The 26,189-nt window shown below is 37.1% G+C and overlaps 1 protein-coding gene across 2 annotated transcripts; it reads right to left on the reverse strand.

The window, feature by feature from the left end:
- Positions 1–26,189, reverse strand: LOC149848362 (uncharacterized). 2 transcript variants are annotated; one of them, XM_089993411.1, is made up of 12 exons: positions 25,862–26,189; positions 22,513–22,578; positions 19,414–19,502; positions 14,199–14,245; positions 14,024–14,104; positions 13,766–13,931; positions 13,324–13,567; positions 13,184–13,252; positions 4,010–4,129; positions 1,351–1,420; positions 1,214–1,251; positions 1–405 (listed from the first exon to the last, which is right to left on the reverse strand). In XM_089993411.1, the coding sequence occupies exons 1-12, from the start codon at positions 26,050–26,052 to the stop codon at positions 360–362; spliced, it is 1,227 nt and encodes a 408-aa protein (XP_089849537.1). In that variant the 5' UTR covers positions 26,053–26,189; the 3' UTR covers positions 1–359. The 2 variants fall into 2 exon arrangements, with proteins under 2 accessions (XP_089849537.1, XP_089849468.1); XM_089993342.1 differs by having other exon boundaries at positions 1–414.

Here is a 26,189-nt window from a genome sequence, read left to right on the forward strand (position 1 = left end):
TATGATAAACAAATTCAACAGTATAATTCGAGTCATGAGAGTGTCTTACATCAAGCTTGTTGCCAAGTGTTCTCTACACAACCAAATAGAACAAAATAGAGAAAGAGAGTTTTTTAGGTAAGATCCAGGCAGGAAATGCCCCAAAATCACTGCAAAGTTCTCAACCAGTCTTGTTACATATTCCACCAGAATCATTACATATCAAAACCCGCACAGAGGCCAGCCTCACAATCCCAATTCACCATGACCACACATTTTGATACCCGAAGTCTCACTGTATATATGGCGCCGTCTCAAAGGTTCTGTCATGAGAGAGAGAGAGAGAGATTTGACTTACCTGTTGGACCATAGATCCATATTTAATTGGGCTTAGGAGGAGGGGACCCACTGCTGCTGCTCCTTCCTCTGCCCGACCTTACACAACAAGAATGGTGAACAAACATCTCAAGCATTAGCTGATGTAATGTTTCATTAAATGGTAATAGCAGTCAATCATGCACAAAATCAAGACCATAACAACCCCACATGGAAACCCAACATTAGATGGTGACAGCAGTCATCGATCATGCACACAACCAAGACCGTAACTAAAAAAGAGATATAGACAATATATAGGGTTTAGTTAACTTAGATTTCTTTCACCAAGTCTGACAAATTGGCCCATAGGAAGCAACTCATTAAGGTACAAGGCAATCACAGGAGAGTTCAACACAAAATTTCTGAATAGACGACCAGATATAACCTGTACCTAGGGGTGCACACAAGCCGGGCTCGAGCCGAGCTTGAAAAGTTATGTAAAAACTCGGCTCGGCTTGAGCCGCATTAACTTACATTTAAAAAAAAATCAATTGCATAGAAGGTGGGATTTGAACCCAAGACCTCCCGCATACACAGTATACACGTTACCCACTTAGCTAAAAGCAGGTTTTGTGATTAAAAGTCAACAAAAATAATTCATATCTTAAAATTAGTCGCCATATGACACAATTAGACGAGCTTAATCAAAGCTTGAATGCCTGATCAAGCCCGGCTCGTTTACTTACTCGGACGAGTTCGAGTTAGGGTTTAAATGAGTCGAGCCCCAGCCATGCTCGAGCTAGCTCGGCTCGTTGTGCAGCCCTACCTGTACCACCCTACAACACCCCCACACACACACACACGGAAAAAGGAAAATCTGAAAAACTACCAAGAACCATAGATTGGAAAACACTACCTTCTAGGGCTCCGACTTCTTGATATCCTTCTGTTTCCCTGAAGTGGAAAACAATATTTAAGAAAAGTAGTTATGCTAGAGAAAAGAAATGAAGCCAAGTAATCATGAACCAAGAAAAGAATACAAGTTGCAACAACCTTGCGAGGGCTTGGGGATCTGGAAGAGGATGAATTGGACCTCCCACGTCTCAGAGGTGCAGCTCTGCCCCTGGTTATGTTTCATGAAAAAAAAGGTCAGCACCGTTACAATGCAAAGCAACCAATAGAAAATCACGTCATTCCTTTGCATGCTAGCCTTAATCACACATGCATTGCACACACAGAACAGAGAGAGAGAGAGAGAGACATAGAGAAAAATCATATTAACAAAAACCTTAATAGAACAGACAAGAAATAAATGAATTGGGGTTGCAGAAGCAAGGAGATTCTTTGTATTCAGCAGCACATCCAAAAGGCATGAAGATTATGAAAATACAGGCATAAAATGGTTGCCTACACAATCAGAATCCATGAAAATATGCATGTTGCAACAATAGCATTGCTGCAAACAAAGTTGTCAGGCGGGGTCTAAAATACATGTGAGCACAGGACCGTGACAAGAGCAATATACTAATGCATATGTATTTGAAAGAAGCCATCAATACCAGTTTAATCAACACCAAAATATTAACAATAATAAAAGGATGATAGTTGTTTGGTTGCCACCAGGAATAGATTCATGAACACACACATGCAGGTGCCGCGCCACAGAACCAAATAATTCATGGTACTTTTAATTTGCATAGTTCTAATATCCAAAGGCTAAAAATTAGCCTTTATATCATGTTTGGCAAGTTTTATTTACTATTTTCATGTGTTATGTTCTGGGACATAATTACACAATCCTTATGTTAATTAATTGCTAAAAGTGATCTTTCAACATCTTAAAATTTGAATCTTATGACACTGATGATGATTAAACCTGCTAACATAGTACATAAACCATGCTACACAAATTTGTACAGTTAGATCTAACATCTGGTGGCTACACTCATGGAAACAATAGCATACCATCATATGGTAGTGGTTGAGAAACCACAAATAGGTACTCATATATAATGGTGAAAACAAGTAGGACATGATATAAAAGTATCACCATAGGTTTTCCTGGACACCACAAATGACAGCACAAAAGGCTTAAATTGATTTCATTTATCTTTCTCCTAAATCACCTAAAAATGCTCTCATAATGACTGAAAAAAAAGACAAGCCAAGTTCTTGACTAGTGGCACACCAACACTAGATGCCCACAATTCATCGGCTCACTTGGTCATAGGTGAGGACTTAATACACTACCAGTGATTTTTAGTTCTGTTACATCAGAAACTTGAAGATCCAAATGAGTTCTCCATGATTGTCAAATGGAGCCATTACTAAAGATCAACAGACCATATACATACTGAAGTCAGAAGGATTTGTCTGTTAACACCCTTGATAAAGGAGAAAACATGGTACTCTTGAATAAGATAATTGATGATCACCCATCAATTCGGGTAGAAGTGGAGATAATGGGTCATGTTTCAAGCCACATGCTTTGTTAAATAATTTCTTACAATTGATGCAAAGCCACAATCAAGGTCCATTTAGGATCTAAGCTAAATGTTTCCAATAGCAATATGGGGTATCCTCAATCAATATTTTGGAAAGCTTTTTCTCTGAATAACACTTCTGGCCTTGATGAGGTACACCATCTTATGAGCCAGCAAACTAGTAAGCAATACATGTCTTCCAAAAGAAAAAAAGTCAATTGTTGCTTCATAATAATGGTGGGCGGTCTTTTCTGTGCCTTTAGGCCAACACTTCTGACTCATGCAATAATTCATAAATGATCCAAACTGAGGATATTAGTCTAAATCTTGTTATGCAACATATTTTTCTAGGATAAGCATGACGGTGCACATATTAACAAGTCCCTTAGACCATGATCGAAAAGGGCGACGACCGACCCCCCCCCCCCACCCCACCCACCCCGACTGAGGTGCTCCCCAACAAGTGAGTCAGACAAAAGCAAAAACGATATCTTAGATTTGTTTAAACTTTAATCCCAAAAAGAATTGGAAAAGGAATATAATACATGAAACAGAGCATCAAGTTAGCTTCGGACTATATCAGAAGAAGGAGATCTTACCATCTAAGGTTTTAGTATCTACAAGACATACCCTGCTCTATCTTAACCTCAAAAGCTAACACTGAATACATGTGTAGTGCAACAAAATTAATATGGAAACTGGAGAAAAAGGTCCCACCAAAAAAAAAAGGAACCTTTCCTTGTTGGCACTGTCCAAAAGAAAAAACAGTGCACAATGATTGAAAGATACCCCACATGCATGAAGTAGAAAACATCTAGCACAGAAAAATGAAACTTCTTGCATATTGAGAATAAAAATAATTACAGTGTTCAATTATTTAGGTTTATTCATAAGCACTTCCAAAAAATTTATTAAGTTAAGCTTTGCAATATTTCTTTTTCATCTCCACTCCAACTTCCAAGTAATAGAAACAGGGTTAGCTACCTACTTAAAGACAGACAAGTATCAGTACTAGGGCACTATGCATTTCCTACTCAGATACCCAGTCCCCATGTGAAAAAATCAATGTTCACATTGTTTTGTTTTCATCATGTTTTACTTTAAGAATGAAAAGCATGTTTTCAGCTTGAAATTACACAAGCAACTAAAATATGAATTCTTTCAGAAGTATACTACAAGTTTATTATATGCCAAAAAAATAGTTCCTAAAGAACAGCATAACAGAATACCTGCGAGGAAGAGAAGATGATCTTGAGCGAGAACGAAGAGGCCTGCGAATAGGGGAGCGGCTGCGACGACGTCCAACAGGTGATCTCCTTAGAGGACTTCGAGCTCGCCTAGGGGGTGAACTGCATGACAAGATACTTTCCAAATTAAATGATATACTACAGGTATAATAAGAAAGCATAAGTACCACCAATGAAGAACTGGATACAAAAATTGGAATCTAGAGACATGAATATATGAGAAGCAAAATAACTCCAGGTGATCTTAGCTAAGAAATTAGAACTTCTCACATGATTTCTAGTTTTCCAGATAAGTACTTAGAATAATAGCTTTCATGATTAACAAGACATTCTTATTCAACCAGTGTCACATGAAATATGATAAAAATAAGAAAGTCAATTCCCCAATTAGCCAGTGATGTCCATTCACAATGCTCCTAAACCAGAAACCAAGTTGCCATTAGCTGCATGATATAACTTCAATTTTCAACAAAAGGAGATCCATATAACCATCAAAGGAGCAAATCAGATAAAAGCTAAAAATCACAGCCAGTACTAAGTACCAACAACCACAATGACCAAAAAACTCTTCTAAAGTAAAAGCTCTACATCGTAACACCTCTCTATCTTTCATTTACTTATGCACAACCAAATATCTTTTTTCTTACCCGAAAGCACGCGCATGCGCACATACATGAGTTCGCAGACACAAATTTATGTCAAAACTTAACGATGTAGAAGAAACACAGTCACCAATACCACTCACACAATAATGTTGACAAGGGCTCTTCATGGGGAAATTTGAAAAACAGCAATTTTCTCAAGGATATTTTTAAATAAAAAAATAAAATACGAGCAAATATGACACTGAAGCACTCCTAGGTCCCACCACACTGTTCATCTCAGATATAACCAGAATACACTTTATATTGTGAAAAGAAATATCATGCCATAAAAGAAAAAATCTTGACATATCAGTGCTGCATTCCCCAATAATGTCGATCTCAAATATAGATGATATGCAGCTGGACCAAGAAATAGTAGCAGTGTCCATCTTTGAGATCAGAATATACATGATATTAAACACGGAGAACTGGTTTCAAACAAACACATACAAACAAAGAAACAAATAAATTAAAGAATAGTGCACCCTAGTCAGAAAGATCTCTCCCCACAATCACATAATACCCTACTAGATCCTATTCACCAACTCGTCACTGGAAGTGGCTTTGATAAACATTTTCAGCTTTTAGCACATTTACACGTTTACTTGAACCATTCAACTCCATATCATCATGTCACATAAGTGTGGGTGCGACACGGCAGTTTTAAAAAAAACTTGGTGTAAGGGTGTGGATATATATATATAGAGAGAGAGAGAGAGTAATGCGCTGGTGCTGCCCCTTTTCTCGTTCTGACCCATTAGGCCCCTTCAAAAATCGTATTTCTTTGCGATTTTTTTCACATCTAACACCATAGATGCGATCTATAGGTTTTGTTTAGTGGGAACCAGCTTTTGGATCAACAGAATCTGACCTGTATACAGGGTTTTTTGGTGATCCAAAATCAATGGCTATGAAGGCATCAGTTTTTCCCGGTTCATAAAATCACATTTTTTCGTCGAAAAAACATGATCCAAGAGTTGATTCCCACTAAATTGATCATGCTAAAAACATCTAACGGTTCAGATCTATCATAAAACACTTCAAATTATGGGGCCTAACGGGGGCAGAAAGAGAAAAGTGGGCCTAATATGTTCAGTTCTCATATATATATATATATATATATATATATATATATATATATATATATATATATATATATATATATATATATATATATATATACACACACACACACACTACAAAGGTTGGATGTCCCACTATGAGGGACGCCTTTTCTTGGAGTCTTTTGAGCCAGGGCAAGAATGGATATCCAAATAAAAATTATAATGTTTTAGTGAATCAGTGAATACGATTTATCACCACCACAGCCTCAATGTGTGCCACACACTCTTTACAAATAGGGCACGTGGATCAAGTTTTTTTTCCTTAGTGATGATTCATCTGCCTTCACCACCCCCAAGTGTGCCACGCACTCTCCCCACATGGCAACGTGCATCAGGCTCTCTTAGAGAAGTGTCCAGGGAACCGTGACCATGAACACCAGAGATGTTCAAACTCATATCAATGGAATCTATTCATGAGAAAACTGTGTTTCTGCTTCTTGTTGGGGTTGTGCCTTGTGCTTTCCATGGTGGCAATGCACCAGTTTCTTGCCATGGTTAGACTCATAACCTTGAATCATGGTCCACTATGCCCTCTTACATAATAATCATATTGAAAGCTTCATAAAAATGGCCTTTGCTCGTATTCGCAGTGATGGTTAGTTTAGTTCCATGTTGAACTAGAGCACCATATGGTCCTTGGAAAGATAATGATCTTTTGCAAGAGAAGATTATGATGTTTATGAGGACATGTGGATACCATTCTAAACATCATTGCGTATATGGATGGATGAAATGAATGGTATTCCATTTTTTTTCAATTTTGAAGTAGATGGGGACAAATGGCTTGATCATTGCAGACCTGAAGACTAGGAAGATTCGGCTCTTAAAATTTTTATTTGTATCTTAATTTGAAGGGGTTGTGGTTCAACGGGGTTTATGGAATGAGATTTGCAATTACAGAGACAAGTCGTGTCTAAGCACAACAACAGGGGTAGATTGGTAACTTTTTTAATGAATCTTTCCAAGACAAAGAATGTCTATTCGTTATCTCAAAAGTGTTTGAAGTATTTGGATTGACTTGTTAAACGGTTGGTGTGTGTTTAAGGATACAAGTATTGTCCCAGTAAAACAGCCAAAAAAATTGACAAAAAAAAAGAATTGGGTTTAGCAGTTTATATGAAGAGCGATTTGGATCCAAGTATCATTTGGGTCAAATTGGATGTTGTTGTTTCGGATATAGGACCTAATTCATATTAGGTCTTAATTCAAACCACATTTTATGTGTTAACATATTTTGAATGTACCGCAAGCGAAGGCGGGTGTTTGAGACCTACAACCTCAAAAGTCACCCTAAAACATTTTATATGAAGCCTATCCAAAAATACACTTTATATGAAGGATATAATTACCAGATCTTAACTACAAAACTCTACAACAACAGCAACAACAACTACGCCTTCATCCCAAAACAATTGGGGTCAGCGATATGAACCAAAAAAGAAATTCATTTTGGGTCTTCCACATGAATCCTTTTCCTCCAATCATTTCTATCCAATGCCATGTCCTCAGTGAGGTTCAAAGCATTCATATCCTTTCCTATCATCTCCATCCAGCTTTCACATCCATCTTAAATTACTGATTTTCATAAATCATGAAGCTTTATTATTATTAAATGTAGTTTAGCAACATCCCTCAAGTTAAACTGATTTTCTAAATTTCTTAGAAAAGCAATTAAATTTTCAAACTTGCTTCAAAAGTAATTAACCATGGCTCTTAGAAATTTGATCATTATTTTAACTTTTATTTGTATCCACATATCATTTTTTTGTCATGTTATCACTTATCACCCTCTTTGAGTTTATTTGAAATCATATTCCTCAAAAAAAATGGATTTGGCTTTGAAAATCAAATGAAAGTTACATTTTAAATTATTTGAAAATCTTTGACTCTAAAAGAATATGGTTCTTATTGAATTTAAGTCAATGTTGTGAAAAGCGTTGAGGCGTAGTGAGGCGATCCACCAAAAACTGAGGCCGCCTCGAGGCGTAAAGCGTAAGCCTCAAATTTTTTTTTGAAAACTTCAAAAAACTATAAAAAATTATCTAAAAATACAAATAGATAGAAAAATGCTTTATTGATGAAGCAACAACCAATAAGAAATAGAAAATATCAAATGATTACTAAAAAATATGAGAGTAACATGTAAAAGTAATTGAGAAACTGTGAGAAACAGATTAAATAATTGAGAAAGTAATTATATAACTTAGAAACAAACTATGTAGCTGTGAAAATTTTTTGAAAACTTAAAAAAAAAACTGTAAAAAAATATCTAAAATACAAATAAATAAAAAATTGCTTTATTGATGAAGCAACAACCATTAAGAAATAGAAAATCTCAAATAAATAATAAAAAATATGAGAGTAACATGTAAAAGTAACTGAGAAACTGATTATATAATTGAGAAAGTAATTATATAACTTAGAAGCAAATTATGTAGCTGTGAAAAAAACTACAAAGCATAACAGGATTAAAAAGACTATAAAAAAGTAACAAAAAAACTGATTATATAACTGAGAAACTAAGAAAACTCATTATATAATTGAGAATTTAAAAAAAGTATAAAAAAAGTAAAAAAAACTGAATATATAACTATGTAGCTTTGAAAAAATCATAACATTCTTCTTCTGTGAAAAAAACTACATAGCATAACAGGATTAAAAAAACTATAAATAAGTAACAAAAAAACTGATTTTATAACTAGAAACTAAGAAAACTAATTATATAATTAAAAATTAAAAAAATATAAAAAACAACAACAACTACACCTTCATCCCAAAACAATTGGGGTCAGCGATATGAACCAAAAAAGAAATTCATTTTGGGTCTTCCACATGAATCCATTTCCTCCAATCATTTCTATCCAATGCCATGTCCTCGGTGAGGTTCAAAGCATTCATATCCTTTCCTATCATCTCCATCCAAGTCTTCCTAGGCCTACCCCGACCTCTTTTAACCTATGTCACACGGACTCGGCTCCAAGGTCGCCGCACCCGCGTCGACACGCACCGACACGGGTGCGGCTCGGACTCGGTCAACCCGACCTTGGGTGTGGTCAACGCACCCAGGATCATTTTGGTCCATTTTTTGGAAAAAAAAAATTTGAATTTTTTTTTTGAAATTTTCTGGGCTACAGCTGTAAGGAAAAAAACCCAGCACAACTAAAAAACCTGTACACTTTCAAGTTTTAAGTACATAATGGGCACAACTCAAGTTTTTGTGGTTTTTTCCTGTATGAAGAAAGTGAATTATTACAGTGTATGAAGAAAGTGCCCAAAAGTGAATTATTCCTGTATGAAGAAAGTGTACAGAATGCCTTCACAACTCATCACCTGTCCCCTAATGGGCACAACTTTGACCGAGTCTTTTATATATATATATATATATTTTTTTAATATATATATAGCCGAGTCCCCGTGTCCAAAATTTTTGAAATTGCGCCGCACCCGTGTCGCACCCGCACCCATGTGACATAGCTTTTAACTAATATATTTTCCCATTTCTCCAACCTTCTAACTGGAGCATCATTAGGCCTTCGCCGAATATGTCCAAACCACCGTAAACGATTCTCTCGCATCTTATTTTCAATGGGTGCAACACCTACCTTCTTACGTATCTCCTCGTTCCGAATCTTATCTTTTATTGTATTTCCACACATCCATCTAAGCATTCGCATCTCAGCTACACTCATTTTTTGAATATGATGTCTCTTGGCAGCCCAACATTCCGTACCATATAGTAAAGCCGGTCTAATAGTCGTCCTATAAAACTTTCCCTTCAACCGCAATGGCATTCTACGATCGCACAGCACTCCAGTTGCACTTTTCCATTTCATCCACCCAACCTTTATCCTATGATTTACATCTCCATCAATTTCTCCATACTTTTGAATAATGGATCCCAAATATTTGAAATAATCATTCACCGGTATTTCTTGCTCACCAAGCTTCACTACACTCCCATCACTACTTCGTTGCTTACTAAACCGACATTCCATATATTCAGTCTTACTCTTACTCAACTTAAAACCTCTAGCTTCCAATGTTTGTCTCCATAATTCTAACTTAACATTAACCCCAGCTCTAGACTCATCAATCAAAACAATATCATCAGCAAACAACATACACCACGGTACATTTTCTTGAATTGATCTCGTAAGCTCATCCATCACTATCGCAAATAGGAAAGGGCTTAAAGCAGATCCTTGATGTAACCCAACCGTTATCGGAAAATTGGTTGGCACCCCTCCACAAGTGCGGACATAGGTTACTACTCCTTCATACATATCTTTAATTATACTAATGTACTTAACTACAAAACTCTAACCACCAATATATATGAAAGAGCATTACCTACTTAAGAACAAATTGAGACCTGCACACACCTTCAAGCAATGCCAAAACAAAAAAGAAACAAGCACCACCTTATACAGATATCGTTCAGACAAATTTCATATATAGTGTTTCATGTAATAACTTTCTAATTGTCAATGTAGTTAAAATATATTTATTCAATATTTAAATGTAATCTTGAATTTAAATAAAATGAAAAGTCAAAACAAAAAAAGGATCTTATGAACGTCAATCACATAAAAAAAACAAATACCACATAAACAAAAAGATTATTTTCAATTACACAACAGCCAAAAAATGGATGAAAGGTGTTGTCCACAGTGGACGGTACCTATTAACCACTTTCACTAAGGCTATGTTTGGAAGCCTTGAATTGACGGTCGTGTTGTGGTTTCCACCATGCTCCCATACTCTCTTGCTGTTTGGGAGCAGTGGTGTTGCTGAAACAATGCATTGGGACTGGTGTTGGTTGGCCCAACACCACATTTCAACACCTTTCATGAGAGGATGTTTTTGACAACTTCATCTCTCAACATCATGCATTGGCAAAACAATATTTTGGCAACACACTGAAATTGTGTTTGCATCCCATTACAAGGCTCCCAAACATGGCCTAAACAATTAAGCCTTCTTTTATCCATGCATGAGTAATTTTAATGCTCTTTTTATATTGTTTTCAGTTTGCATGCTGCTTTACTCTCTCTGCAGCAACTTCTTCATCTGCATCCATCCAATGTGAATTCACGCAATCTTCTTTAATCTTTATTGAATATGACCAAAAAAGTGTTTGCACGGGATTGGTTGATCATCAAGCCATGTTAAATATGGAACATAGTTGGAACTATCAAACATACCAGTGGATGATCAAAAGGCTGTTAGGAAAGCCATAATTACACACACTTATCATAATAACCAAATCAAGGCACATGACAAAGAATAGCACATGAAAGATGTAAAGCAAGCTTCCATTTGTAAGCAGTCCGCATGCTTTGAAGTTTGAACAAGCAAATATATTTACAGCAGAATTTGTACAGTTTAGAGTACTACAAAATTTTCAGCCTACATTAAAAAAGTGGAGTCAACTTGTGGTATTATATACACAACTGAAAATCCATTTTTTCATTGTCGTTCCTCCTAGATCCAGTGACACACTACTCTGTGTCCAACTAAACAACTAAAAGGCAACCAACAAATGGTGCACGTATAGGTCTGAAGTTCATTAAAAATTTGAAAAAAAAATGCACCAGAAATACTTGCATTTATAACTTTTAATCTGCTTAAAAAATGCAAAGAGAGAGAGAGAGGGGGTGAGAGAGAGAAAGAGACAAAGTGAGAGAGTCAGAACGATAGAGAGGGAGAGAGAGAGTCAGAGATAGAGAGAGGGGGGAGGGTGTACCTGATCCCCATGGCTGCCGGAGTCGTAGACCGTCGGAGTTGCCGAAGCAATGTCGAAGTTGTCAGAGAACAAGAGAGAGACCACTCACAAACCCTAAAAACTCGAAAAACCCTCCCCCTTTCCCTCCCTTTACCTTTTAACAAAAAATTCCACGAAAGACCATTTTGCCCTTTCAAAAACATAATGATTCTTTTTATTTTTTTGGTAAAAAACAATTAAGTGGCAAAATTGTCTGATCCCCAAAATATAAGGGGACATGATTCCTAGAGTTGGGAATCGGGATTCCATCAAAAGAGAAGCTTGCTTCCCATTATCGGGCCATTTAAAAAGTGTGCTTCCTCCAACATTTTGGAAGCACTGCATTTTGCGCTTCTGAAACGTGTTTCGGGGAAGTGTGCTCCACCATGCCTATGGGCGCTTCTGATAACCTTGGTTCCCCTCACCTAACCAGAGAGCAAACCCAAATTTGACCTTGCAGCTATGTGGGTTTCGAACCCGTGACATCCCTTTGCTTTGGTGGTAGTCACAGGTTGGCGCTACTAACGAGTGGAGCCAATGAACACATATCAAGTAGTACTTGACAACAACAGTAAGGACACAAGAAGTCAACAATTGTTATTGTAACCATGTTTTATTCTATCATCTTATCTTATGTTCACCATCTTGCCTTTTTTTTAGGTGTTATTCTTTCCTATGTAGGTTTTCTCGTTTACATTTTCAAACTTATGACACACGAATTGGCAACATTTTAGAAAGCAAGAAAAGAGTCAACTGTTATTTAAATGGGTAAAAATAGGTTGTATCGTGTTCCTTAGGCATGAACCCTAATTAGTTTGTGGATACTACCATTTCTATGCATGCATGGGAAGACTTTCCAAGAGCATCTCATCCTCAAAGTGTGAGAGTTCTAAGGCCAAGCTTGCTTAAAACATGAATGATAAAGTGCAAATTCTCCTAAATTTTATGCAGTAGATCCAAATTTGAGTCCACATTGAAGTGCTTGTTAATTTCTCTTTTATTCATAAACTGCTTCTTTCTGCTCAGCCCTTTCTGCTCCTCCATCTAAGTTGTGAACATTGTGAAATCCTTTACATCAGAACTACAAATCCTTGGCAGATCTTACACACATTTACATGTCACAGCTGCCACTAGGACTCCACTAAGATGCAATCTAAAAGTTGATTTGATTCTCCATTTACCCAATACACAGTACACACACAGACTGATGCTGCAGCTAAGCTACTTAAGTGACTGCCATCTAAGGTTGAGCTAATCTCTTCCCCACCTACAACACAACTGCACACGCTCACACACATGTGCACACATACAGACATGCACATGCACCACACAAAGAGAGCTCTACAATTACATGAAGCAATAAGCAATTGCAGAATTTGGTAAACACACACAAGATAGAAGACACGCATTCATGCAGTTTATTTCTACTCACTAGAAGACAAATAAACTTCATGAAATAAGATAAACATTTTTTAAACTTTCAATTCACAAAAGGTAGCATGGTCAATCCAAACCACCACAATTTCTAACAAATTATCTCCAAATGTCCCATTTTTTAATAATTATTTTCAGTTTTACAGCATAAACTCATGTTTGTGTATGTCTTTTAGTGCAGATGTCTTACCGGCGTCTTGGTGGTAACGGGGAGCGCTTGCGGGCCACTGGGCTGCCACGTGCCCTTCTTGGGGAAACCCTATTGAGTAAGAGATTATCTCAGTCAGGCTGTAATGTAAACAAGAGAAGGCAAGTAGACACGAAGCTAACCGTGCTGGTGGTGATCTCTGTCTCCTATGAGCAGGGGATGGAGAACGTCTTCTTGCCGGTGAAGCAGGTCTCCTTCTGGGTGGTGATTCACCACGTCGATAAGGTGGGGACTCCACTCGGCGTCGTGGAGGAGAGACAGCCCGCCGTCTAGGTGGAGAATCTGGGCGCCTTCTTGGTGGAGAATCACCTCTTCGAACTGGAGATTTTTTTTGTGGTGGAGAAGGCAGTTTTCTCCGAGGAGATGCTAATGAAACCAAAAACAGTAAATGGATGATGATAAAACCATGCTCTTCAATTTGTTGATGACAATATGAAGTGATAGTAATGGAAAAGATTATGGGAACCACACTAGTTCAGTATAAAGAATAAATAAAGGGACTGTATAAAAGACCAACTATAGAAGATGTAAAACAAAACTGTGATGGTGTGACAAGAAACTTACGTTCCCTCTGACGTGGTGGTGCATCTTTGTTCACATCAGCAGTGATGCTATCCTTCGATGGAGGTTCTCTCTTAGGAGCTGGCGGTGCAACTTTTGGTGGAGAAGAAACTTTTTGACGTTGGGGTAGTGTAAAGCGCACATGAACAACATTACCATCGATTTGACCCTATTTGGGAGCATAAAAACATCATAAGAAAAGCAGGCAAACATTACCATTATTCCATCAAAGTTATGACGCATTTAAGAATTGACACATACCCCATTCATGTAAAGAAGGGCTTTCTCAGCATCAGTTCTTGCTTTGAATTCCACATAACCATAACCTCGTGGCAACTGAACCTGAAACAAGGGAAAAGATAAAATTTACTCTTTTCAATGTCATTCAAAATCTTGGTCAGAGAATGGCATGTTGAACAATAATGCGTAGACTTACACTTCGGTCCATTGCCAATTCCACATTAACAACTTCTCCAAAACTACCTGCACGATTAAATAAGCAAGTTAATCATAAACCCCAAACAGGCCAATGTAACATAAACTTAATTCACAAGGAACAGAGTACTGAAAATAAAAAGAATGGAGAACCTGTATGTAAAAAAAAAACACTAGTGTTGACCATGGAAAAACTGGATATTGAGAGAAGCTAAAGATTAAGCCAAAAGTTAGAAGAGATCCAAAACCCTTACAGCATAACAGTTCAGCAGAGAATGAGACAACTGTGACATCAATAAATTTACGCTAGTTAAGCCAGTTTGTTCATGACATCACAATCACATTAGTTGTACCACACGAAAGAAACCAAACCAATCTCCCAACACTACAACAACTAGGGGTGGACAATGGGCCGAGCGGTCCGGTGGGCCAAGCCAACCTGGGTCACCATGGGCTGGGTTTGGGTCAAGGTTTTAGGCCCTGACCCGTTAGCTACCGTGCCAAAACCCTATACATGGGCTGGGCCCGGGTCGACCCGATGGGCCTGAGCTACCTAAATTAATTTTTTAGTAGTTGGTTGCATATTAACACGGTAACTATTACTATTTACCTAATTAGTTGCATTGATCATATGGGTCATGGGAAATAAAAAAATAATTAGATGGGTGTATTAATCTTTCATTTAATTCATTGCTTTTGGTATTATAAGAATTAATTTATGAACTTCATTCGAAAATAACCTACAAATGGGTTTGGGTCGGGCTGCTCCTTATACCCGAGCACGTTAAGAACCGGGCCAAAACTCGGCCTATTAATAAATGGGCCGGGCCACACTTAAAATCCGATGGGACGAGCTCTAAACGGGACTGGGCCGGCCAGATCCCCACCCCTAACAACAACCAACCAATTTCATAGCATATTGTGTGCCATTTAGATCTAGTTCTAAATCAACCAAACTCATAATATTCACCCAACCAAGCTTACCCAACTCAAATCAGAGCCTCCAGTAAAACCATCATATGATGACATAACAGGAGACCTAAATCAACCTTCACCTTGCTTAAATCAATATCATATATAAACATGTCAGTGAACCACATTGAGTTGGTTTGTGTTCAACTCCAATTGACCATGGTAATGAGGTGAGGAGGAAGATTGAGGTTCATGTTCAGGTAAAATCAGGCTGGCAATCTACCCCACAAATTAGAATCCATAGCTTCAGTAAGGTTACCATATGCAATGTGCATATATACGTATATATAATGGGGGTTAATATTTGCTACAATCGACTTAGCAAAACCTTTTTTTTCACTTTTTGTTAAACCTAACCTCATAGATGTGATCTACATGCTCCATTTAGTAGGCATCGACTTTTGAATCACTGAAAATCCTGTGTACAGGTTTTTCCAGTGAAGCAAAAAGAAGCAGCCACCTATGTAACATAGACATGGCAGATGACCCACCGTACCCGTGTCGACACGCCTGGGTACGGGTACGGGTCGGGTACCCGGGTGCAGCACGGGTAAGTTGTGGGTCATTTTTGAAACTCATTTTTTTATAAAAGAATGAGAGAGAGAAGAAAAAGGAGGAGAGAGACAGAGAGAGAAGAAAATAGGGGAGGAAAAAAGTGGGAAGAGAGCGAGAGAGAAAGGAGCAGGGTTTCGGGGGAAGAAGAAAGTGGTGGAGAGAGAGAGAGAGGAGGGGTTTCTACAAACGAACCATACATATAGAGATGGACTGTCACTATATCCGAGAGGTATTTCTGAGAGGGACTATTGAATTGCCCTATGTGACTTCAGAATGTCAGCTTGTGGACTTTTTCACTAAGGCCTTGCCTTCACCTAGTTTTGTATCTCTTCTTGGCAAACTTTCAGTGATCACACCGTAAGTTCAAGCGGGAGTGTTGTTAAATTATAGTGTCATGTACATATATATAAATATCCATCAGGGGTATTTCAGTATTTTCACATTGTAATAGGTATCAGCCCTCTAGGGACTGACCTGTATAAGTGTTTTGTTTTATTTTTATTTATTTTTTAATGTTATTGTTTATAGCTGTTGGGCCAGTCCAACGACTAGTTGGACCAGCACATTTGAAACCCTTTATGCCTATTTAAAGGCACTTCTCTTTGTTTTAGTTATGCTTTTCTAAGCATTTTCCAAGTGAATAATAGATATTTTTTATGTGTTGTGCTTGTCCATAGTGGCTCTTGTGTGCACTTGTAGTGCTTTGTGATTGTTCTCACTTGGATATTGGATTGTCCTTTGGTGGACTAGAGCTTGTGCACTCTTTACTGTTTCTTGTTTGCCTTTGGTGGGTTTTCTATTATATTTCCACTTGTTTCATTATAGGGGGAAGCATACTTAGGCCTCCGTCTTCTTCTTCTTCTGTCAAAGGTGAGAGAGAGAGCGAGATGTCACAAGCCCCAACCCCTCTCTTTTTGCATTTTATTTTATAAACCAAGACACCAAACAGCCCCATCTTTAAAAAAAAAATGTCCAACCCCACAAGCTCCCCAAAATATTATCCTCTCATATATGTATATACCATAGTCACAAATATCGGTATTGGTTAACTCTCAGCGAGGCTATTTCTCGCGATATTATAGGTTTGGTGATAAATCTCGAGAAAATCTTGGATCTTAAAACATATAAAAAATAACAAAAATAAGTAAGAAAATATCATGTTTAGACAAAAAATACATAAATAATAAAAGAAATAAGTAAAAAATGTAAGAGAAAGAAGAAAAATATATTTAAAATGTAAAAAATAAATAAAACAATAAAACTAATTGATAATATCATGAGAATATTGCAATATTCTTGTGATAATATCGCAATATTATCAAATTGACAATGTTTTTTAAAATATCATGATATTTTACCTATATTATCATTTGTTGAATTTACATTGATAATATCGTGATATTTTGAAAATATTGCCAATATCTATGACTATGGAATATATACACGATGGATTGGACCCATCCCGGTCCAAAGTCCAAAGTAGTATTCTCGTACCCACAATTTTTGAAATCGCTGTGTCATACCCTGTGTACCCGTACCTGTGACATAGGCAGCCACCTATACAACCCTGATCAATCCAACACCACCTTGGCTAAATGTTAAGCATCAGGGAAATAACATAGAAAGCAAGCTAATGCAGATAATGCTTAGTTAAAAAATCATCCAAGCAACCAAAGGAGTAATGTATCTGTTAAGTCTTCATGTTCTCCTGGAGACCTTGGGTTACCAACATTAAAATAAGGAATGATGAAAAGGATAGAAATTTATATCTTTTTAGGTCCAATAATTGTTCACAACAGTTGACATAGGCAATCTACAGTAGTCTTTCAGATAGTCTTGGTGCTGCAAATGAATAATTATGTGCATTATCCAAAGCTCAAGCAGTTAATTCTAAATCAAACAAAGCAGCAAGTGACAACTTTTTTTTTCAGGAAAGTGACAACTATAAAACTCAAATTGCTGTCATACCAAGATTTGTTTCATCTGAGAGAAGGTAGAAGGCTACTTTAGATAGCTCAAAATATTAGCAAGTTCATAAGTGGGAAATCTTAAATGCAAGGACTTGGTAGAAAATAAACAACAGGTCTAGGACCTTAAGAAGAACCAAAAAAATGAAATCAGCAGAAAGAATGACCAAGACTGCCATAATCAAGCTTATAATTGCAGAAAAAGAGCAGATGAACGATTAAGATTTAATTCAACCTGAGATTTATGTAGTGCCTTGCTGGTAAAATACTCTAACTCTGTCTTTGGAAGTTATGCCACAGGTGACTCATGCACTTCTTTTTATAATCAAATAATCCTTCCACATATGTTATCAATAGTTCAGCAGTTATTGAATGCTGCTTATAGGGGAACTTAAGCCAACACTCTGAAAAGCTATTTGACATAGGTACAGGTATTGTGAATGATACAATGTAAAAACTTCTAAAAGATGGATACCTGGGTATATGTATGCGAAAATGCACAATTATGATAATTTTACGGAATACTTTGGATAGAAATTATAGACGGTCAATTACGAACTTAAGTCTAAAACATGTGAAAAATATATAGTTTATAAATAAATGTGTAGTTAACAGTAGACAGTTTTAATCTCGAGAGTAGACTACACACTGATTGGATCAAATGGGTCGAGTTAAGTTCGAAACTTGGTTGGCCTGTGTCCCAAAGTACCCAATACTAGTATGGATATGACAATCGTATACGGGTCTGCAAAAGGTACCCATGTTACGTAGATGAAAAGAAAAAGTTAAATGAATATTTGCAACAAAAAATATTTCTTTTATAGAGAAAAAAGGTCATGAAGTCAATGGAAATAACTAAGAAAACAACCCAAGAATCCCAACAAAAGATGAAAATAGATTGTAGACTTTAAATGAAGATATATGAAAATAAATGAAAAGCAAGTGCACAACCTGCTCCAGAAGCCAGTACTTCATAGCGCCAAAATTTATAATGCAAACTGAGAAATAGCTCAATTGATGAGATAAATCTTAAATGAGTACTCGTAAACAATACAAAAATTCACTAAAAGAATAATGTACAAATTACACAAAACCTTCAGAACCTTACACTTAAAAAGGCTTTTAATACAGCAGCACTCATAATGCAATAATGCATACATCGACTGATATGGGAAAAACAATTCAGATGTCCAAAAATGTGACATGCTATCTGACACAGCAGGAAAGTGAACAAAAATACTCAAAATGAACTAAGCACCAAAAAAATTATACTCATTGAAGCCAAATCTTCAGCCAACCAAATGTGCAAATATCAACAGTCCTTGTCAACAGACGTGTATGTCCAAAGGTGGCATAAGAATCGCCTTCCCATAAGCATGTGAGGAATGCAAGAAGCCAATCATGAACAAGCAATCTCAAACAAAATTAAAACTTTTGTGCTGCTAGTTTGGGATTTAAATTTTCCAAAATCTTTGTAAAGCAGATTAATTCAAACTTGATGCTTCACTTAGGATGCACATCCACAGAATAATATTGACACCAGCTTGAAAGATAGGTAGGCTTATGAACAGATAACACACAATAAAGTTATAATAACAGAAAGTAATGCAACTACATGAAACTATAACAGAAATCAATAAAATATGAGAAATCCAAGAATTCTTCCCTTAAAGCTCCATAGTACCCAAAAACACTAAAATATACATTTCATTTGAAACTTACTAAATATTTCTATCAGATGAGCTTCATTCACATTTCTTGTGAGTTGGTCAATATGTAGAACCACTGACTCAAGAACTGGAGATGTCTTCCTGTAATAAGACAGTTGCAGATCATAAGATGGTTCACACGAGTAGAGAGAAATTAAAAAGTAGCTTATCAATCCAACGGAAGTTGTACAAGTGACAATTTTTTTCGTTGTAAGTACAATGAATCAAGGTGACCACCACTAACTACAAAACATCCTTCTATGACATAGGTCTACCAATCATGCAGTAAGAGAATGAAGATTAGATGGCTGAAAAAGGTGAGAAACTTGTTATAAACAAGGAACAACATCAATGACTCACAAAGAAGCCACGGGAAACCATTTTTGTCTTCTGCTCATACCTCTCGTGAAATCTTACAGATTTCTTAGTTTGTGTTTCACTATAAACACACCCTTTAGTGACAACATCACCCATTATCCTGTTGTGTCAAGCATTACCAAATAATTCACCAGAAGAGGGGTAATTGAGCCAGATATGGTTCAGATTTGCATTACCAAATCCAACCTCATCAGATCTGTCTTATCCAGAGTCAGATTCAGGTTTGGAGACAAAATATGATACAACCAACTGAACATAAATCCAGATAGAGTCCAAAATCAATTCCAAGCCTGATTCACTAATATCTTACTATTTAATGAGAACACTGAATCACAAGTTTTAAAGTGGTGACGCACAGGTACTGAAAAATCTTGCAATAGTTGTTCTTGAATATTGACACAATGCCAGGTTCAAAATCAAGAATAGCTGCTTTCAAGGTGCAAGAAGAATCCAATCAGATTGAGGCAAAAAACTGAATCTGAATACAGAACTGATGAGTGGCTATTGTACAATACTGAACACAACCTGATTAAGCAACAAGATATGGAGGGCCTCATCAAACACAAGTAAAAACATTCAATTCTGTTGGATACTCGACAAAAAACCCATGTCGTTAATGTCCCTATTTTGGCTGCAGTTTTGTCTACCAAAGTTTTCTCGTGTGAAGTGTATACCCATGAGCCAGGTTCAAAGTTAAACACAGTTCTCACTTTCACACAAGAATCCAAACAGATTATGGTAAAAAATGGACCATAATCCAATTCCAACAGGTATCTATTATATATTACCAAATATGACCTAAGTAATCAGATCTGAAGGGTACCAAACCTGACTAAATGGATTGAGTTAGTTAGATATATGACCAAACCCATACTGCTGACATACCTAACCATTGTGAACTGCAGTTTTGCCTACACTACAGTATCTTTCTCATGCCAAATGCACAATTGCACATTCCCACAACCATGTGCAATAATCCACCTCTACAATATTTACACACTGAAGAATATATAATTTATTACTTTTGTAAGAATTCAAGATTATACATCATAGGAGTAGAATCTAGATATAAGTGCATCCACTATAAGCATTATTCAGAAAATGGAAACAGAATAATTATCAAGTTACTTTAGTATGCAAAACATTGTGGTGATTTCATAGTTTAGACCATTGGTTTATCATAATTAATACCCTAACCTACCAGTGTAGAAATGTCACATTCTTATATCAGGTCAGGTATGCACCACGCAGAATAAGAGATAAAAGGGGGATGCAAAGATCACCAGAAAAAAGGGGTTCACAGGTTACTTAGTTGATGGTCACCAAATAAGACAGGTAAAAAGAAAGGGTGGCCAATTAGAGAGATCGAGATGGGTGAAAGGGAGGGAGTGGAGAACCAAAGGTCATCAGGAAGGAGGCCACAAGTCAGAGAGAGAGAGAGTTAATCATGAGGCTTTGTGTTGGCATTCCCTTCCCAAGGCCAATCCACTAAATCACAGTTCACAATTCAATTTGTTTTAATGTAGACTGTTTAACCATGAGAACAAGGTTCAGGGCCACAAGATGCTGCACACCTTAAATCTCAGACCTTCTCCATAAAGATAACTCTTCATCCTCACCAAGTAGGCAAAATATGATAATTTTTCATAATAGAAGATTTCTTCTATATCAAATTCCATATGGTTTAAGATCTTCTTTTGGCATAAAGAAAAAAAAAAGAAAGGTGTTTATAAACTTGGATGTTAGGAAGTACTGATTTGAATTATTTCATAAGCGTTGAGTGCCTATTAAAGAAGGATGCATTCTTTTGAAGAGAGTATTTACTTTTTTTATCTATTTGTTAATATTTACTTAATACAAAGCAAAATAACCAAATGATGAACACAATCCTGTTAGATTTTTGCTGATTATTGGTATCATACATTCAAAATGTGAACCTCCTTAAGCTCAAAAAACATCAAAATGTGCACAGCAACTGCAGGATATTCCTAAATTAGTAGATTTTGCAAACTTGGAGAGAGAGTAAGATTCAAAAAATACATATCTTACATTATTCTAGCACTCGATACATTGATTAACTATATTAAGTTCGTGATCCACAATAACGTACAAAACAAAGTAAGACGATACATAAAAATGACACAACAAGAACATCACCCCCTAGATTACAATTTGTACTCGAACTTCTTTCTTTCTAATTTCCTAATGCATAACATTGAGTTTCCAATAATGTCATAAATTTTCCTTATGCATGACGTGTTTTCTGCAAAAATGATATACATGTGGTGTCTGAGTGATAACAGAGGAAGCCATTTGCTTTCACATCTCTCTTTTCCTTTCCTTTAAGTCTCATTGGCTCACAGACATTGAAGACTGGACAAAACTGACAAAGGAGCACACCTAGAATCATAATCAAACAGAAACATAGCTAAACATTCTTATGGTGAAGCAACAAAGAATAAGCCGCAGCAGGTTTTATAGGGCAGATGTTTTCAGAAGAATCCACATATGAAAGAAGAAACTAGTAGTAAATATTTTGGCATCACAAAACATGCCAATCCAGGTAGCATCACCACCTTTATGACTGATCCTTTGAAGAATTCAATTTTGTGTGCATGGTGAAACAAGTCAAAATTCAAATTGATGCCATACAAAGCAATCTAATATTGATAAACTAAGAAATGGAAACAGTGAGCACAATTTTAGTTATATAAAGGACAAACTAGAACCTTACCTTGCAGGTGATGCTCGTTTGGGTGGGGGACGTGGGGAGCGTCCACGTCTAACAGCTCCAGCAGGACTGAAGGTTTGAGAAAAAAGGATTTGTTGTTAGTAAGAAACAAACACATCGCCACCAATCACCTGCAGGCCGCTTTACTGCTTAATCAAACAAAAGCTAATCACTCAACCAATGGATCATTGTCCAGAAGTTCATTTAGATGGAGGCTGTGAACTATTAACAGATAGCAGATATCTGGCCCCTGTAACAGGTGTAGTGCTTTGAGGCCAAGCAATTCAAGAAAAAACACTCGACGAAAAAATGACAATACTCAGGCATTCAACGATGGCAATCTTTTTAACTTACATTCACAAGCAAAAGTTTGCTTGTATATTATTGACAGAAATTACAAGTATTCTCATGGCCCTCCCCTAAATAGCACAATCTATTCATTGAAGAAAAAATTTGGATTAAAATCCTGGTCCTTACTTCACGCAGAATGCTTGAGAGATGCTCAACAATAGCCAATGAAGGAGATATTGACAGAATCTCACGACCTAGAAAAAAAAAGTATTCATTAAAAAGTTGGACCTCAACAGACCAGGGACAATCCAAAATCCAAATCCCATACGAACAGCACACAAACTCAGATCCTTGCATCCTTGGCCACATCAAAATCTGAAAATTTGCATGAATCCTATAATATATTTTATGTGATGTACTTTTTCAATTGGTTCAACACCACACATATGGTGCATTACTCTTTCTGTGACACGGAATACGTGAAATCACACAACATTTGAAATGAAATGGGGATCTTCGAAACACGAGCTTAGATTAACAAGAGCAAGTGTCAAGAATGACACTAAAGCATAACCCTTAAAAAGGGTATAACTGGAAACAAAATAAAAATAAAAATGTATTCTTTATTGATATGAAAAACCAATTGCTTAAGAAGCATTGGAGTAAAATACAAGAGGGGCTGCACCCCTTTATATACACAGCTGAAAGAGGACTCTAAATAGAGCTTCCTCTTTCAGCTGTGTATATAAAGGGGTGCAGCCCCTCTTGTATTTTACTCCAATGCTTCTTAAGCAATTGGTTTTTCATATCAATAAAGAATACATTTTTTTTTTATTTTGTTTCCAGTTATACCCTTTTTAAGGGTTATGCTTTAGTGTCATTCTTGACACTTGCACTTGTTAATCTAAGCTCGTGTTTCAAAGATCCCCATTTCATTTCATGGTATCAGAGCCGCGGAAGTACTAAATCTTGAGGAAAAGCTGCCTCGGTTTCCGTGCCCGTTTGCAAAAGTGTTCGCCACTTGAAGAGAAGTGTTTTATCACTTCATTGGAGAAGATTTCACATCTTGTTGTATTGTTTTTTTTTTCTTTCTTTTTCATTTTCCTTGTTTCTCTTTTATCCCTATTCTTTCTCTCCTTGTAATCGATGGATGACAATGATAAAGTCACCATCATGCCTATGAAACTAAGCGATACGAACTATGTAACATGGGCTTCAATCATGAAGCAGCTGTTGGACTGACACATTCCAACAGCTCTATTGCTAGTCAAGTCTGGACAGGACTTGACTAGCAACAGTCATTCTAGTTCAAACTGAACTAGATGACATAAAGACAAAAAATAAAAATAAAGGAAACAAATTACAGAAATGAAAGAAATGAAAAATGTATTTATATATATATATATATATATATATATAATAATATAATATTATTATATATACATATATGTACAGTTTTACATTTTAACAACATTTACAACAAAATGCAGTGTGCAGCTGGGTGGGACACGTCGGGTCATGTCAAGAGTCTAACCCATATAGACTGATCATAACACAGCCAGATTAACATACTCTAAACCAAGTTTGGTCTGTTCTCTACTTGGGCCTGCATTGTGACACCATATCAGCCTTAGTTATTTGACTGTTTCAGGCAGGGCCATTTTAATGAGTCCTGCATTGTATAGCAATATAGCATTTAAATCTTTCAACCTTACCTGCATGCAAAAATTCACTTGACTAAATGATCTTGAGAGAAACTTGTGACTGTACGGTGATCATATACACCTACTCCTGTCAAAGAAGGAGGTAACCCACTTGGCATCAAAATAATCAAAATGTGAAAAACAGGCTTGTCATCCAGAACCTATGGAGAGTAAATGGATATCCCAATGTGAGCTAAGGGTGAAAAAGATAAAATATTGGTTCAATAACCACCTAAGCATTGAACCAAGAAACCCTATTGATAGGTGACATAGTTTCAGCCTTTGCAAACATTTATTATGCAATTCAATTATATCATGATCAAGAGGCGCTATCTTTTGGGGAGAGGAGCAACAGAAGAACGTGGAGTGGAATGTAATTCAAACTTCAAAGACAGAGGTTCAGGAAAGGGCTTATGGACAAAAACAAAGGAATGCTTGCTAGAAAGTAGTATATATGGTGGGTGTCGGGTCTAGAGGAATTTTCTCTGTTACAAGGAACTATGACATATTATGGGGTCCAGACTCATTATATATCTGATGACCAATCTCCAGTATATGACAGGTTAGACCTGACTGCAGTGCCAAGGTTTAGCCAGCGTGGTAGCCTATCCACACCTATCAACCGTCGGAATGATTTGAATGAAAACGCTTTATTAGAGTAGAAGGCACAAATTTTACATCTCCTCGAATCTATCGGACTTACATGAATGGGGTGGGGAGGAAGGTTTGGGGAGAGGAATACAAGCTTCCTACATCTTGGAAAAGACACCATAAATATCCCATATATTCTTACTCCGAACTAGCCATAACACAATAAGTCCTACAATGAAACCAAGTTTAATTTCCGATGGTCAACAATGAAAGGCTATCGTATAGTCCATTGATGACCGCTCATTGCAGTAATCCCTAAATTGTGAATCGTGTTTTACTTCTGATAGTAACCCCTAAAATACTTTGGTCATAGCACACCCAAGAAACTGAACCAAGTTAAATTATGATAGTAAACCCCCAAAGAAAACCCTAGCCGCAATAAACCATAAAACTACATCTAAGTTCTGATGGAAAACCTAAAAAAATATTAAAATAACAGCAAACTGACCGTCATTACCAAACAAGACAGGCGAGAAGACTGCAATAACGTGCAATTCGAACTCCTTTCTCAAACAAAAAGAAGAATGCCGATAGGAAAAGCGTACATGCATTAGGGGGAAAGCTTTTCGATCTATTGTTTGCACAAATTTGAGAAAAAATTCCCACCCTTCAGCAGCACAACAAAGGAACCAAACCAAAAACCCTAACCCTAGATTCCTGCAATCGCCTCGAAGATAAACTGAAAATGCAAGAGGGGGGAACAGCACCTTCTCTTCGGCGGGACGGGGCTGCGGCTCCTCGAGCTGTCGCTCAGCGAGGGCGATGAGGAGGACAACGACTTCGATCGGGAGCGGGAGCGCGAGCGCGATCCGGAATCGGAGGAGGAGCCTGAGGAGGAAGAGGAGGCGGACTTGGAGTTGGAAGGAGTCGCGCGACGAGCTCTGCTGGGTTTCGCCATCTGCGGAAGCGGATTGAAGCTACGAAAACCCTAGAAATCGCGGTCCCGCCAAATCTGGCTTCCCCTCGAACTCCTTTTCTTCTTCTTCTATCTCCACTTAGACAAACGAGCAGCGAAAGTGATCGAGGGTTTTGGGT

The sequence above is a fragment of the Nuphar pumila genome, chromosome 1 (genome assembly GCF_984573655.1).
Source record: "Nuphar pumila chromosome 1, dmNupPumi1.hap1.1, whole genome shotgun sequence".
Classification (NCBI taxonomy): Eukaryota; Viridiplantae; Streptophyta; class Magnoliopsida; order Nymphaeales; family Nymphaeaceae; genus Nuphar; species Nuphar pumila.